The 17,381-nt window shown below is 48.1% G+C and overlaps 1 protein-coding gene across 1 annotated transcript in view; it reads right to left on the bottom strand.

Moving 5' to 3' along the window:
- Nucleotides 1-4,090: 4,090 nt before the first annotated feature.
- CRB1 (crumbs cell polarity complex component 1) overlaps nucleotides 4,091-17,381 on the bottom strand; it is a 128,757-nt gene continuing 115,466 nt past the window's right edge. Inside the window, exon 12 of the mRNA XM_031438347.2 lies at nucleotides 4,091-4,718. Within this exon, the coding sequence (XP_031294207.2) occupies nucleotides 4,503-4,718 (216 nt within the window). The 3' untranslated portion in view covers nucleotides 4,091-4,502. The remainder of the gene's footprint in view (nucleotides 4,719-17,381) is intronic.

Raw genomic sequence — 17,381 nt, 5'->3', positions numbered from 1 at the left:
TCCATCTTATCGTCGGCTGTTTGGGAGACTGATACACCCAACCTTTGACTGATTTCCTGGCGGTTCTATTGAGAACATACGGGTGGTCTGCACAGTTCGTGTCCGTCTCACAAATGGAGTGATTTCCTCAGTCGGATGGGACGGCCGTCACAGGCGGCGGTCTGAGCCCTGAGAATGACATGAACAAGCCGTCGAGAAGGACCGCACCAAACCTGCGTGTTTTACAAGCACATCCAAAGGTGGGTGGAAGAGGATGGACACCCACGGCTGGTTTGGCAGGTGGAGTAGGAGGTGGGAGCAAATATGACCTCTGACGCGCCCCCATCTCAGAATAATGGTAAGCGACGTGACACGTGGGGCTTCACACTAATGACTGTTACCCTGTGCCTGTGAGCTGGAGGTGCGGTCCCATTTTTCAGGCCAAGTTCACGTCTCCTGGGTGGGGCAGAAATTTAAACCTATGTTTCTTTGTCTCCAAAGGCTCTTGAAGTGAGGACAAGGGTTCCTCTTGCAGAGAGCTGCCCGAGGGCTGGATGAGCCGCGACGGCCGCGGCCGCGGAGTGAGTACGGCACGAGCGCGGGGCCCCCTCTTAGCGCTGCGGCGGCGGAGCCTCATTACCGCGCGCGCGTCTCCGTCCTGCGACAGCTGCTCGTCAGTGCCTTGGCTAATGCCGATAGGTGACAATAGTAATTAGGCCACCCAGGGGCCGCCTCCATCTCGGGTGATTTAAGGAGGTGGAAGCGGGCAGGTTGGACAGTCGATTTACGTCATGGTCCTCTGTCACCTCCTGCTTCTGTCTGGGGTCCCTGAGCCTGCAGAGGATGCGTGGCAGGCCCTTGGGAGGGGCCTTCCCGTCGCTCCTGGGACGCACCCTCCAGATGTACATCTTCCTTCGGTGCCCCCCGCCCCCGATCCGGGCAGGCAGTGGGGCAGCTGTGTCTACTCTGCTCCCCCGCCCCCCAGCCTGCAGCCCTGGCCCCCAGCCTCCAGTCCTGGGCCTGGAGTGACCAGATGCTCACCTGACTTCCACTGAGAGAAAACTGACCTACGTTTGTCCTATTTTATTAATACTGGGCTGATTATCATTGCTCTGCAAATGAATACTGCATAATCCATCAGTTCCCAGAGCAGCAGCTTTGGAAACAAGAAATTAGCCACAGAGGAGTCCCGCGTTCCACCGCATTCCTGCTTTGCCTCGTGGGTGTGGACAGGTGTGACTCAGTCATGCACCGCCGTGTAACAAACCCATCTAGCCTTAGTCATGTTGAACAGTGATTTATTATCTCTCTTTGATTCTGTGGCTCGATTGGGTTGTTCCTCTGCTGGTCTCACAGGGGTCGCCCTGTGGCTGCGTCTGAGCAGAGCTGGGTCTCTCTCTCACGTGGCTCTGTCACTCCAGGCTTCATGGTGTGGAAGCCTCAGGGCCGCCAGCCAAGAGAGGGGGAAAAAAACAAAGTGAAACCGCAAGCCTCTCGCACCTAGCGGCATTCCCATGCCATGCTGTTGGTCAAAGTCACAAGGCCAGCCCCGACTCGGGGGAAGGCAGACATACCCACATCTGCTTACGAGGCAAGCAAGCACGAGGCGCTTGTTTCCACCACCTTTGAAACCGAGTTAACACAAACTGCAAAATTACACATGATGGGAAAGTTACACCAACACTGGTGATGCAGGCACCAGACTTTCTGTGTAAGACAAGGTTTATCTTGTTAAAGATGGTTCAGTGCAAATTCTCCATAGGGCCGACTCAGAAGCTTTCCCCATGAGACACTGTACGATCTAGGTTGTTCAAAGATGCGGATTTGACTGGCTGGGTCAGCCTGTAAGTGACCTCCCGTATGTTGGCAGCATCCACGTGGAATCATTCGTTCATTCATGCCTGCAGGCATTCATTCCTATATGTGTTTGAACACGCATTCCTATGTAAAGCCCTGAAGTAGCCACTGGAAGAGGGAGAAAGCCAGATTAATGACATCTTTTCAAAACGTAACATATTACCATTGAGGGTTATCTTTTTCTTCTCACCTGTGCTGATCCCGACAGGACCAACTTCTGTAATTTTTTTTTTTTTTTTTTTTTTAGTTTGTAGTCTTTTTTAAGTCAGCTACTTATTTTTTTCCTTTAAGCAAGCGCTCTTTCTGTCCCTTCCATGTAAGGCTCGATTAAGAAGTTGTAACTCTAATGGGACGTAAGAGTCAAAATGTCTTCGGGCAGGCTCCAGCTGCAGACACCCAGGGACATCCGTCTTCATGAGCAGACACTTCAAGCAATATTAGGAACGGAGAGAAAGCCAAAGAAGTAGACATTAATAAGCTACCCAGCTGTGACGGTTTAGAAGCCAGAACATCCAACAACAGCTCACACGAATCTTGGGCACTTTGGGGTTTTCCATTCATTATTTGTTCATCTATGCAGAAAATATGTATTGTGTTTTTAATGTACACTAGGCCTGTCCTAGGTGAGGGATTTTTGCCATGAAAGACCAAAAAAACCAAGTTCTTGTCCTCATTTAACTTAAGTCAAGAGAAACAGCAAAAAAAGATGTGATTTGTCCAGTTGTGATAAAGAGCATGGAAACAAACAAACAAACAAAGGAGGGCTCAGGAAGCTGAGGCAAACACGCCACTGTGATGAGGGGTGTTGAGGGTGGGGCAGTGTCTGTGTGTGGGTGGGGACGGCTATGTGCAAGCTCTGTATATTTTCTGTTCAATTCTGCTGTGAACCTGAAACTGTTCTAAAAAATTGTCTATTAATTAAAAAAAATTAAATTTAAATTAAAAAAAATTTTAAAAACCAGCCAAAGAGACTAGGGAGACGGGACACTAGGGTGAGGGGAAAAGCAAGATGGAACGGTGTCCCTTGGGTGGCAAGGATTTTGAGAAAGGAATGACAGTTGTATCAACGGCTGCTGAAGACAGAGGACGGGCCGTTGTGTTTGGCAACGTGGCCATCGGTGACCCCGACACAAGCTGTTTCATGGAGAGATGCAGAGGGAAGCCAATTAGTTTGCGTTCAAGGGAGAATAGCAGGAGGGGAGGGGGAGGCAGAGAACGTAGAGAACCCTCTTCTGGATGTTCTGCTGAAAGGGGTGCTGAGAAGTGGGATGGTAATTGGAGGGAGATGGGGCCCCAGTAGATAATTGTATATAATAGGAAATATGGCGGCATGCTTGGTGCTGTTGGAAATGGCCCAACAGGGTGAGCAAACGGGTGACGTGGGATGAGAGGAGCGATTTCTGGAATGATGTCCTGCTCTAGAACAGATATAAAAGTTCCTGTCATTGATTTTTTGAGCATGTATCCAAAATACATAGGCATGTCTTTAAAATTTTTGTTTAAATGCTACTTTATTTTTTAAGTTTTTAAATTATTAAATTATTTTATTTTTAATTTTTTTGGTGGGGGAGGTAATTAGGTTTACTAGTTTATTTTTAGAGGAGGTACTGGGGGTGGAACCCAGGACCTTGTGTTTGCTAAGCATGCGCTTGGCCTCTTGAGCTATACGCTCCCCCCTTTATGCTACTTTAATAGCATGTTATATGCATTTCAAAACATATATAAAATTCTAACCAAATTTTTGGGAAAAAGTACATAAATCTTAGAGTCTGTATTTCCCTCCATACCATGTGGACACTCGCACTCACGTACTCCTTCCTTTGGGGTTCTTACCTTTAGACGAGGTCGTGGTTTGACACCAACTTCTCAAAAAGCAGTTGGAAGGAAAGACCTTAGTCTTTTAGATTTGAGAATCTGAGTTTTCATTTATCTTGTTTTCTGTCCAGGGAACTGTTTTGACCATAAGCAACACCTTACATAGAGCCATGACTTTATAAATAATGCTCAAGGTGAGTTAGTTAAAAGGTTCTTCACATGCTCCTAGAGGTTACTTTTGTCACATGTAGTGTCACAAAATGCACAAAATACTCACAAAGGAGAACCACCACGTTTCGACTTTTATTTGTGGACGCTGGCTCGCCCTTTAACTACAGGCCACGCCCATGTCTCTCTGGAATCCGTGACTGAGGGACGGGTGGGTACATCATTTCCTAGGTGGTAACTGCAACTTTTTGCTACATTATAGGAAGAGTGAAAAGTGTGCCTATTTTCCCCTGTTGTCTCTGTGTTAAAAAAAAAAAAAAATCTCAGTAGCCCACTAATGGGCAAACTAAAAACGTGTCCCCAGGTTGCAAAGTGTGAAGTCTAACTGACAGGCACTGGGGCTTTCTGCAGAAGACGCTGTCCCCTGGTAGGTGTTCTTGCTAATTAGGAGGCTGAAATTCCTGGTGCAAAAAAACACTGTTCTGTGATTGGCTAATATAACATGATAAAACAAGGTGACCAGTTGAACCACGATGCACATCTTTGTGGTGGTCAGAGGAGCGCTTCCCACAGATTCAGTGTTCCCAGTCGTACACTGATGTCTCCAGGGGTGTCAGAAAAACCCGTGGGTACCATCATCCCGTTCACGGGTGCGGATCTCTTCCTCCAGAGACAGGATGCCTCTAAATCAGCCTCTCCGTCGCAGGGGGAGCCAGCACGCTCCACATCTCCACTCGAGAGCCGTCCTTTTCCTGACTGCTCGGGCTGTAGGACCCCTGGGTTGCCCGTTTGTTGGAGGCGATGATGGAAGCAACCACCGCCAGAGAGAGGACCACCAACAAGGCCAGCGTCACGGAACCGACGGCGGCAAAAACATCTGCGAGCAAGTCATTTGCCAGCTGCAAGGACGGAGACAATTGTGATGTGAGTCACAGAGCAAAGGGGACCGTCCAGGACGAGGAGCTACCCCGGGGTGAAGGCCAAGCAGAGCACAGGTGACCCTCAATGCTGCAGAAGGACCAGGTGTGAAAGGAAAGGCAGGTGTTCCTGTTCCCCAGCTCAGGTGACATGACCACGTACCTAGTGTCTGAGGTCTGGGGTCAGACAGTGACGCAGGAAACATCCACTGTGTTTCCCCCATGTCTCGGTCTCAGTGACTGAGATCATTTGTGTGCCCTCTGGACCAAAGGGTGAACCCACACAGATACTGGTAAAACAGTTCTGCGTCTATAGGAAACACGCTGTTCACCATCTCGTGCCTCCCTGCCGGAAGTTCTGATTTTGCATTGAAAGGATGGCTGTTTTCCAGCCTGTCTTGGGAAAGGAAGCCGATCAAATGAGCTGGGTCTCGCGGGGGACATGCTGGCATGCAGGGAGGGCCACCGTGCGCTGGTTTCCACGCCCATCCCTTTGATTTGGATTCGATGTGACAACTGAACGGGTGTAAAAGCACATGAGCTCGAGGTTGAGCCAAACCTCTAGAAACAGAAAACTGCGGGTAGAGCCCCGTGAGGAGGGCTGGGTTGTGGGCCTTAGACACAGGGGTGGGTTTAACGTGGACTCCAACGCGCTGGCCAAGCATGTTTTAGCCATGGGGAACGTGACGTGGTTTAGTTGCTCAGAAATATTTGATTTAGTTGCACAGAAATATTAAAGACAGGAAGCAGTTGCTTTTTGACTTTTTAACAGATCTTCAAAGAAACATTTCTGTTAGGGTAAGAAAAATCAGAAGGAAATTAGCTGACTTTCTCATTCAGATGTCTCGATGACCCATCCCCCATGATCTAACCAAACTACTCTTATCAATGGCATCTTTGCTTGCTTGCCATTCTGTGGAATTTTAAATACCTTGGTTCGCCTTGGTGGGTTTTTGTTGTTGACTGTGCTGTGGTCTAAACCATCATGTAATTAATATAATCCTATCACACTGTATCTCTGCATAATTTTGTCCTGGGTGTGCTCATTACAAGCCTTGAACAAGTGTGGTTCATTAGTTTCTTCATTCATTCAACAATATTTACTGACCAGCTCCTATAAACATTTAAATGAGCTAGGAAATAGAAAGATAATCCAAAGTTTGAAACCTGGATCTCAGGTTGTGGGGATGGGAAAATCGAGGACACACACACGTACACAAATAATCACACCACGTTATAAATGCGCGTTATGACGGCGCCATGAATGAACTATGCCGGGCTGCAGCGGGACTCATATTGGAACGAGGCATGTGATTATTCTTTGAAGGATAAATGGACATTCAAATATTTCAAGCAGGAAATTCTCCTTGGATGAAACAATCTGAAATAAAAAGGGCAAGAGTACACGAAAGTCCTTAGAATTTTGGGAAATGGTAAGAAATCCAGTGTGACTAAAGGTATTCTCCATGAATCTGTGTTTGAATTGGGAAAGGATTTTTAAAAGTTGGTAAGAGATGGGGCTATAAAGTAAATGAATCTCAACCAGAAATTTGAAAGCCACAGGAAAATTCAGACTTGGTCCTGTGGTTGGTGGGAGCCCCTGAAGGGGTTAAGCCAGAGCGTGGTGTGGTCGGGTCTGTGGTTTACTGCCTTGGTTCTGTGACAGGGTGGCAGGTGGGTGAGAGTGAAGGTGGGGCTGGAGGCAGAGAAAACAGGCGCTGACCTTATTTGAAGTCATGATGCGGTGACCTGGGTCTAAATTTACCAAGAGAGTGAGACTTGAAGGGGAAGGTGGTTTAGAGAAACTTGTGAGGTAGCGCCACTCGGCACAGAGGAAAGATGAGAATGGTCACCACGGAGGTGACCGTGTGGACTGGGGTCTCATTAACTGGGAAAGGACGCACACAGCAGACACAGGTCTGCTTAGGATGAGTTCGGGTTGGGAAAAGCTAGCACCAGGTGCCTGGTGTCAGGCGTGTGGCGCTGTTCAGGTGTGATGACATTCAGGCGTGTGGCGCTACCAGGTAGAAAGAAATAACCACTCCCCACTCTCCACTTTTACGTTACCATGAAAAATTCTGGGTCACAACAGCTTTCCCAGTTACTGGAGAAAAGTGTATAGCGTTTTCTAGAACTCAATAGCTTTTCTAGAATAATTGGTTATCGCAACCAGCAGGGAAGTTATTCCAGCCATCCTGTGTGTTACTGACATCCTTCATCAGAACAACAGCTTTGAGCCGGGAAGATGAGTAGGGCTGTAGACCTGACCTTGAAAGCACAAGGGTCTGGGACTCAGAGGGCAGATGGAATCCGACCGGCAAAGCCCCTGGTGTCATCTAGGGACCTTAGATCTTGGAACCCTCTTGCTCCTAGATGCTGATGTTATCTTGATCTGCCCAGTGAACTGGGTCATCTTCCAGAACAAAGGCTGTTCTCCTGGATGAGTGAGGTGCGAGCATCCACACACACGGAGAAGAGAGAAAGCTCTTGGTTTGCCTGTTGTCTGAACTTTTCTGGGCTTTTCTCATTCAGCCTGAGCATGACTCCCCGGGGGGAGCTAACCCCACCGAGGCCCTCTCATCTGCTCCCCTGATGCTGGAGATGGAGGGGACGTCGTGGGTGAAGGTGCTGAGTTCTCGTTAGAACCCCACTCCTGGGTATATATCCAGGGGAAACTCTAATTTGAAAAGATACATGCACCCCAGTGTTCATAGCAGCACTATTTACAGTAGCCAAGGCATGGAAGCAACCTTAGTGTCCATCAACAGATGACTGGATAAAGAAGTTGTGGTATATAAGTACGATAGAATACTACTCAGCCATAAAAAAGAATGAAATATTGGCAGTGCAACATGGATGGACCTAGAAATCATCACACTAAGTGAAGTCAGACAGAAAAAGACAACTACCATATAATATCACTTACATGTGGAACCTAAAAAAATGATACCAATAAACTTATTTACAAAACAGACAGCCTCACAGATACAGAAGGATACCAGGGCCGAAAGGAGGCATTTGGAGGGATAAACTGGGAGTTTGGGATTAGCAGATACACACTACTGTACATAAAATAGATAAACAGCAAGGACCTACTATATAGCACAGGGAACTATATTCAATGTCTTATAATAGCCTATAATGGAAAAGAATATGAAAAGGAATATATATATATATACACACATATACACAGCTGAATCACTACGCTGTGCACCAGAAATTGACACAACATGGCAAACTGACTATACTTCAATAAAAAAAACTTTTTAAAGGAACTGCAGACCTGGCAGAAACAGAGGGCCAATTCCCTTCATGTGTCTGGGGACCTGGAGAGCCTGGGCTCTTGTCTGTGGAGGTGTCACTACTCTCAGCACTGCGGGGACCATGGAAGACCCAGCTCCAGGCTTGAGATGGTGCCCCCTCTGCCGCCCCGGCCGTGTGTGAGCAGGGGAGGCTCAGCCTGTCCCCCAGGGTCCTGGGTTTGACCTGTGGCTCTGCACACACCCCCGGGTGACACCAGCAGGATCTTTTCCCTCCAGAGACTCAGGTTCACCACCCGTACAGCATGATCCCAGCACCTGCTTCCCAGGATGGGAGGCAGCAGACACAGTGGATGCAAAGGCCAGAGAGAACGTCCCAGAGTAAGCGCTCTGCCCACGAGTCAATGAGCCGCCATGAAGATGCCATATGCCACTTCCCTGATGCTGCTGACGTCTGAAGGATGACCCAGAACCGTCCCCCCATCCCCCGATGCCTGGTGACATGCTGGCAGGAGCCAACCTACAAACCGAATATTGCGACTCCAAGCTTCAGCTGAGATGTTTGATGCCAACGGCTCGCCTGACTACATCCAACAGGGCCCGCCCTCCAGGGCGGTGAGTCAGGCTTTGCAGTCGCCTCTTGAGGGCCCTTTGGTTCTGAATCCCCATGGCTGAAGGCCCTCTTGGGCGCTGCTATTCTTCAGCCAGGCTTCAAATGCACAGCCTGGGACGGAGCATCTCATAGTGGACGCGGCTGTGACTCAGGCACAGAGAGGGACAGAGTGCGGCCGTCCTGAGAGCCAGCGTGAGTTTAAGGCCAGGCCTGTTCCAAGGCTGTGCTTCTGAATCTCCTTCTCCTGAAAACATTTCCTCCCAATTCACGAAAAATTTCATGTAAAATTATCTTTAATAGCCTATGTTGCAATCTGCATTGTTTTTAGTATCTTGTTTAGATGTAATTTTTATACATGATTCAGTTAAGCTGTGATGACTTTGAACTCTCTGTCTGCAGAATAAAATAGATGCTTCATTTTTTTTTTGCATAGAGGAGTCGTCCTGAGACAGACTGGCTGTGGCTTGTGTGTGACCCAGGGCCAGGGGCGCACCGGTATTCCGAGATGAGACTCTCATGACTTGTTTTGAACCTTCTTACCTGAGACTATGCTGGAACATGGTTTTTGTTTTTGTTTTTTTTGTAGGGGTTTGGGGTTTTTGTTGTTGTTTCCTTTTTTTCCAGTTTATTGAAATACGATTGGCAACATTGCACGTGCGGGTTGTACAGCATGAAGATGTCTTTCAGTTAGCTGAACTGATAATTTAAGACACATAGATGCCATGAGTGATGATCACAATCAGGTCAATTAACGTGCCCATCACCTCACAGAGTTACTATTTGTGTGTGTGTGTGCCTATGTGTAACACGCACATCGTGTCACAAAAGTAGCCATGTTAGAGCATTATGTACTTACTATTATGAGCTTTAGTGATTAATGAAAAAATACTCGAAAGATGTGTTTCTACAAGGTTGGTTATAATATTTACCTTCTATCTGTGTATCTAAAGCAAAGTGAGGACATCACTAACTCTCATCCTTCAAGTTAAAAAAAGGAGAGAGAGAGAGCCAGAGCTGACCTTGTGAATTCCTCCTGCAACAAGCAGATCTTCAGTCCGGAGGAGGGTAAAAACCTCCCACACAGACTTGGGTCCTTGAACTGTATCTTATCAGCGACTTGCTAGAAACAGCCGTTTCCATAGTGATCCTGGACATGAGACAGAGCTCTGTTTTTAACATGAATACTCCTGCAGCAGCCGATTTTCAACTGCAAATACACTGTACACTTTACAGAAATAAGGGGGGTGATGGGGACTGAGACGCCCAAAGGGGGCGTCTTGGGCAGGGCCCTGGCACCAGCAGGGGGCCGTCCATTAGACGCTCCTCTCACTGAGCCCATGTTGATCTTGGAAAACCTGGGGGGACAGTTGTGCTCCCCTTTTTTCTCTCCTGCTCTTTCTCTCTGCATTCCAGAGAACAGTGGTCGCCAACTAAAGACTCGGAGTGTGGCGCTCATCCGGCACTGGGAGCGGCTCGCACTGGTGTTTGTCCATCGATGCCCTTCACATCCCTTTGCACTTGGAGCTGCTCAGAACCAAGACCCCGCCCTTCTGCGCGCTGTCTCTCTCGTTCATTCTCACAGTCACAAGCCTGGTTAAGACACTGTCTTTTACGTGAGTCGTTAACTGTCCTCTGGCCACTCTTCCTTACCCCAGAATCTACCCCATCCAGCCAGCTCTAGAGGGAAAAAAATGAGCTTGCTAACCTGGCTTGGAAGCCCATGGACACTAACTGTAACCATCCGAATCATATCAGACCTAAAATGCTAAGTTTTAAGCCCAAACTCTTTATGAATCGCCCCTCTTTGCTTGTCAAGGTCATCACGAGCTGGGACCTAGCACAGACCTGCACTCCAGCAAAGGGACTCTCTCCACTGGCCCTTCTGGAATAGGAGCCCTGCCCTCCTGCCAACGCCGCCTCTCCAGGCTGCATCACGCCATTTCTGCAGTCTGTTCCCCTTTCAGAGCACGCCCAGGCTGAGCCGCTCTCTGCACAGCCACCTGGGGAAGCCCACGGGACTCCACTGCCAGCATCCTGCACAGCGATGCCCCGGGCTCAGCACGCGTTTGAGAGCAGCTGGAACCCGGCCTGCCAGGCGCGGCCTGTCCCGTGCGCTTGCACCTCTGCTGTGGCTCGTAAAGGCGTGAGGACACGCTCTGCCCCTCCCCTCAGGACTGTACGGAGTGCGGATCTGTGTCCCCTGCAACTTTCCAGCATGACAAAGTGCAGGGCTTGGCACGAAGTGGCCGATCAGGTGTTACTGCCCCATCCTCTTGTAATGCTCATCCCTCTGTTCAACGCACTCAGCTCTTTTCAGTCGTAGGAAGACTTCTGGGCAGCCCAGAAGTTCACTAGTGGTGACAGTCAGTGACCCACTCAAGACGTTTTTGCTGGATGCCTCCAGTGGACTAGGTCCTGGAGGTCGGGAATCCCAAGGCAGAGCCATCAGTCATCTTTAGAGTTCGCGGTGGCATGGTGGTGCCCAGGGCTGCGCGGCGACACAATGACCATGGCTCAGGAGAGGGCTGTTCTGTTAGAGGCGAGCGCGAAGGAAAGAAAAACAGGAGAGATGTGGACTTCACGACATCCTGCGATCTTCTCACGGGAAGCTGCTGGGGGAATGAGGGAAGGAAAGATGTCGGAGGCGGAAGGACGGAACGTGACCCAGCGGTAGGGGGACCGGGAAGCATGACCGGGTGTTTCCTGCTGGCCTGGGAGGTTCCCAGGGGCACGTGCTTCGCAGAGTCACAGCTGGAGGGGACGCAGCCGCTAACCTGCCAGGAAACCTGGGCAGGTGACCCGCCAGGATCCCATTCTGGGAAGTTCAGCTCCTCTCCCTTGGGGAAGTGGAGCCCAGTCTCGCACGAGTGGTTCCGTGTGTGTCCTCTGCACACGTGACCCACACCCCTTATTAGACATCCAGCCCCGATTAGAAGCGTCTCAGCTTCGTGCGCCAGGAGTCCGGCTCCCCTGGGCTTTGCAGGCCACAGAAGGACTGGAATTTCCTTACTGCTCATCTTTGCCATAGTCTAAAGACATTAGAAGGTGATTGATAAGTACGTCAATGGCTTTTATACATAATGTTAAAAACAAGAGAATATTCAGCAAACAAGTCAAAAAGGAGGGGAACCTCTGAGGTTAAATGATTCCAAAGTGACTTGATACTAGAATGGTATCAACATGACAACTAACAACTACACGCAGTGGATTGTATCCTGGATCAAAAAAAAAAAAAAATCTAAAGGACAATACTGGGACAGAGGAATCTGAACGTGGATGGACTGTGAGATGGTCAGTTTCCTGAATGTCATCCCGGTACTGTGGCTGCAGGAGGAAGTCCAGTCCTAGGAGACACTGGCTGAAATACTTAGTGGTAAAGTGTTAAAATGTCTGCAACCCACTTTCTAAAGACAGAGCGAAAAAAGTATGTATGCAGAGGTGTGCAAAGGTAGAAAAATGTTTTAAAAAATCGGTGAAGCTGGATGAAGGGTAAACACGTGGTCACTGGACTATTTATTTTCTGATTTTCTTTCACTTTCATTTTCCCCCACCAAAAGTTGGAAAAGTAATATTTTAAAAAATGATGGTTACAGTGAACATACTTCCTCTGAATCCCCAATTTGCAGCTCTTGCTTCTTTCACTGCGTTTGTTCCTCTGCTGCGACAGAGCTTGCTGATCTCTCTCTTCTGTACTTTTATTGCCCAGTAAATCTTACTTCCACTGATGGCTTTATCTCCCCTGCGAGACACTAAGACGTTCACGGATCGCATCACATGCCAGTTTCCTCATATATTTGGCCCTCGCCCCCGCTGCCAGAGCCCAGCACAGCGCCAGACACGCAGTGGGTGTTCACGGACTTTCTCACGATCTCTTGGCATCACCCTTCTCGACCTAAACACTGCATCTTGGCTCTTTTCTCGCTCGGATTTTTGCCTTCTTACCACCTTTCTTCAGTTGGTGAAAAGCTACCATGCATTCATTCTCACATTAGGCAGGAAAAGGAATACCGAATCCCCAACATCCTCGTGGCTTATGGCACGTCCTCTGGCAAAGGCAATCTCGTCTGTGTCATCGTATTTATTGCCCCCAAATCAGAACCAGTTGCCAGAGTAATGAAAGTCTATTGGTTTGTGTCGACTTAATCCATGTCAGGGAGGGGCTGTAGGGGCATATGAGGATAATTTGACCAGCAAAAGGAAAGCCATAAAAATGATCAAAAAGCCAACAGATATACTGAGAACACCAAGTTATTTTACTGAGGATTTATGGCCGACTTATCAGAAAACTATTTGGTCCAAGTCTACATTCAAGTATGTCCCTCAGTAATTCAGCAAAGATTCCGCCTCTGGAAAAAAAAAAAAAAAGAAAGAAAATTGCCTCTATAATGAGATACCCGAGTAACCCCTGAATTGCAGCACATGGAGTTTAATTTTCAGCAGTTGAGAGACTGCAGTAAATCCAGCTTTTGGATAACTCGTTACCCTTACTCCCTAGACCTGCAGAAAATGAGCAGAGCTCCAAGGCCAAGTGCGCCGTCCCTTCTGACGTCCCCGCAGAACCTGCAGACTGTTGTCAGTCAGAGCGGGCTTCCGTGTCCGGCCTCGCCGGGCGGCAGCAGGGCCAGCCCTCCCGGGCCCCCGCAGCAGAGAGCGCGAGTCCCAGGCTCTGCCCCGCGATGCCAGCTGCACCCCGGGCCCAACGCTGGAGGCTGCCTTTTACGGACCGCACCCCAGTGAGCGTCCCCTCACGTGGGGGAGGAAGTGCGGCGTCAAGTCTCCCACGGGCGATGTATCACTCTACCTCTGACAGCTTGTCCCCGAAGTCACAGAAGTGTTTACACAATCTATTGTGCCATTTACTCTCTTATTTTAAAAAGCAAACGTCGAAATAAAAACCTTTGCTTCCAGCGTTTCATTGATAAATGTCTCTACCCTGTCCTTCCTCTTAAATAATCTCAGAAGTAGCTACTTCTGTGGTCGCTGTCAATTTACATCAAATTATCAGAATTCCGGTTTAAAGTCCACCTCGTGGAAGATGAGAGAGGCACAGAGTGTTTTCGTGGGAATCCCCGCCACACGGCCTTCTCTCCTCAAGATCGTCTGAATAAACAAGGACCTACCGGACAGCACAAGGAACTCTATTCAACACCTTGTAACAGCCCATAATGAAAGAGAATGTGAAAAGGAATATATGTCTGTACAGCTGAATCACTGTGCTGTGCACCAGAAACCAACACAGCACTGTAACTCGACTATACTTCAGTTAAAAAAAAAAAAATCGTTTGATCCTTGGCTCATCCGAACAGAAAAGGATGAGCCCGCCACACTGAGGTTGGCCAGATCCTTAGTGAACACGACGAAAATCGATGAGCTTGTTGCCACAAAACAGCAGGGTACCTTACAAGCAGCGAAGATAGAAACCTTCATATTGCAAAGATTTATTAAAATAGCATTTATTGGGGGAGGGCACAGCTCAGTGGCGGAGCACATGCCTAGCAGGCACGAGGTCCTCAGTTCCATCCCCAGCACCTCCAGTAAAATAAATAAGTAAAATAAAACGAATTACCTCCCTCCAAAAAATTAAATTAAAAACAATGTTTTAATAAAATAAAATAGCATTTAGTTTGGGAACTAAAGATTTCTTTTCAGAAGACAAGCTTCCAAATTCCAAATAAGCCACTTGGTAAAACCCTATAGGTTTTACTGTTGGCAGGATTAAAGCAAAACAAGACAAAACACAAAAAACTTCTGTTCGATGTTGCTAACAGTCCCCCTAATGCCCCCAGATGCAGGTGGGGAGACGGATATGTTTACACCGGAATTGAGGATTGCACAGCAATCCTTCTCGGGGAGAAAAAAATAAGGCCTAGCAGCCTATAGCTACTAGCTTAAAAATACTGCTGAGCCAACTTGCCCTTCGTCGATGTGCACGTTCAGCCCAGAAGTCAACAGTCTGTCATAAAGCTAGATCCCAGCGCAGCCGCGACGGCTGTTCCTCACTCTGGGATCTCTGAGTGTGCGTGCACGGTGAGTAGGATAGTCAAAGTGTCTGCCTCAGCTTTTGAAATGACAGTTTAGGGGGTCCTGGCCGAAAGATTCTGTCCCTTCTCTACAAGGGCTCCAAGGATGAGAAGATCAGTGACTGTTCTGATAAGATGGGGACCAGATTCTCTGCTTCCTGCCCAGGGCAGAGACATTTTTAAAAAGGAATGAGATAGCCCAGCTACCATGTTTGGTGACATTTTAGTTCTGTAACGGGCTCCTAATAGTCCAAAAGGTAAGACTTCCTCTGGCTCGTCTTTGCTGATTGCTGCATTCTGTGTCATACTGAAATTTTCATTATTTACATTCTTTTTCTTCCCCCTGAATTTTGGAGTCATTGCCTAAAGACTACATCCCTTCCGAACTTAAATCACCTGAAACATATGGAAGTGCTGTTTCCCAAACCCCCAAGGAGACTGAGAACTGAGAATTCAAACTAGACACTAAGCCCCTTCAGTCTTGTTGCTGCTTCTTTCCCACAGCCCCAGAACACCACCCTCCCCGCATTTTAAAAGAGATTTCCCTCGGGTCTGGGACTTTCCTATTCCACCACCATGTAGGTGACGCATCCTCAGGGATGCGGCTGTGCCGAGAGCCTCAGGAGGAAGACCGGGGTTAGTCGCCTGGCTTGCAAAATCCTCCCCAGTTCTGTTCACGAGGATGGCGGCCAATTCTCCAAACGTGCTCTGCTCTCCTGTCCTTTCCAGGGTCTCCCTGCTCGCACGGCACAGATTAAACACACGGCCTCCGAGCTCTCAGGGTTGGGAGGAGAAGCGTTCACGTCCCGCTGGCAGCCCTGGGTGTAGGAGGAAGCCGTCTGCTAGGGGTTCACACCAGGAGTGGCTACAGCTCCGAGCAGAGGAAGTCACAGCGCAGCTCGCCTCCGTCCAAGCGCCCTCTCTGTGTGGCGACCCGAGGAGACAGCACCTCCACGTTAAGAGGCATTTTCACTCCTAGAGGCTCTTGGAGGTGGGTCCTCTACCCAATGGCTGCATTATTCTCTTTTACTAAAATTGCTTTGCTACCATTTTTAGGGCTCTTCTCCTAGTCTCGGGAACCTGGAATAAATCTACTATTTGTACGACAAAGGTGACAACTGGGTCTTTGAGTGTTTGTGCATTCCACCCAGGCAATTAACCCTTTTGACATCTGGTCCATTTTCTACAATGAAATTACCTGTAAAATACTTTGCAACTAAAAGGTGGTATGTAGGGGAAGAAGCAAAAGTCATTAAAACCTGGAGATTTAATAAGTTCCTGGCATTTACATGCCTCCTCATCTTAATCTTCACAATAACGACACAGGGGTTATGGTCCTTACTGAAAAGGCATCTCAAGCACTTTGTCCCAAGTAACAACCTGTGAGCAGCAGGTCTGGGACCTGGAGTGTCAGCGTTGGTTCAGTTCTGCACAGATGCACCCTAGGAAGAGCGCTAATAGCTGTAACCCCAAACCTACCCTGAATTTAAACCACGGTACCCTCATTTGACATATTTACACACCGAGAGGTGAGTAATAATGGTTATTTTATATTTCAGCTCTCGCTGATGTAACCAGCCAGGATTCCTGATATCAGTGTTTGCTTAATTTTTTTAGAACTATGCGTGTCAGGTCAGAATCAGCTTCCACAGAGCAGGCTGATGGGTGGAAGGATTTTGTTTGTGACTTCTAGGCAGGTGCCCAGCACGCAGTGGGTGTCTGAGAAGCCAGCTGTCTCTGGAAACAGTGCCTGCATAGACGGTGAAAAATTCAGCAGGAGAACAAAGGAAAGGACCCATCTTTCACAACTTCCAGTCCTATGCTTTACACCCCAGCGTGCCTCTCGAGAAATAAAGCAAAAAACCTCCCAGGGTTGTTGTCTGTATAAAACAGCCATGTGCTACTCCCCCCCCACCCCCCACCCCCGTTTTAACACAATGTTATCGGGCGATGATTAAGAAGGTAGCCGTCTCCTGCTTCACGGGGTCAGAAAACAAGGTATCAAGCCAGCAACCCCCTTCCTACGTGCAGCACTTAGATTGCAGCCATGTGCGGCTTCCAGCTGTAAATAGCAACGGCGAAGCGAAGAGAGAGCTCATCCCTGGCTCTGGGCTGCCTGAGCTCAGCAGATTGCGTGACACCCCGGCCTGATTTGCTGAGATGTAGATAACTGCACTTCTTGTTAACAAGTTTCCGTGTGTTTTTCACTCCGTCAGCAGGTTCTTGAGTCCATGCCTAGATTAGGTTTGACTAACGTCAGCACAATTTGACTTTGATGGAAAGTTTGAAGTTTATAATTAAACATGGTACATCCTTTTGTTAATTTCCAAGCTCCAAAGGAGGTAATCCCTTTGGCTACCAGAGCATTTATACCTGGTTCCCCGAAACACATTGACTCCTTTGCCTCTGACTGAACGAAGTCCATAATGTTTTTAGGACACTGGGGAACACTTGGGGGCAAACTCAGGTGGCCTTCCACACTTCACCCATCACCAAAGGACGTAAGGTTTCCACAAGCTTGGGAGAAGGATAGAGTTGTTTTTATATTCCTTTTGAGACACTAAGGTTCAAAACTATTATATCGGAGTTCCTATTTTCTTGTAGAAGTTAAAAAAAAATGGCCTCAACATTGTTTACGTGAAAACATGCACACATATTTTACAAGATACAAAGTATGTAAGTATGACTTGTAGTTCCTGCATTCCATAAACACCAGATGATGAGGATGGTGATAAGTGGTCTGTAAAAGGCA

Source organism: Camelus dromedarius, chromosome 21, assembly GCF_036321535.1.
Source record: "Camelus dromedarius isolate mCamDro1 chromosome 21, mCamDro1.pat, whole genome shotgun sequence".
NCBI lineage: Eukaryota > Metazoa > Chordata > Mammalia > Artiodactyla > Camelidae > Camelus > Camelus dromedarius.
The sequence above is the reverse complement of the archived record's forward strand: the minus strand, read 5'-3'. Positions and strand labels throughout refer to the sequence as shown.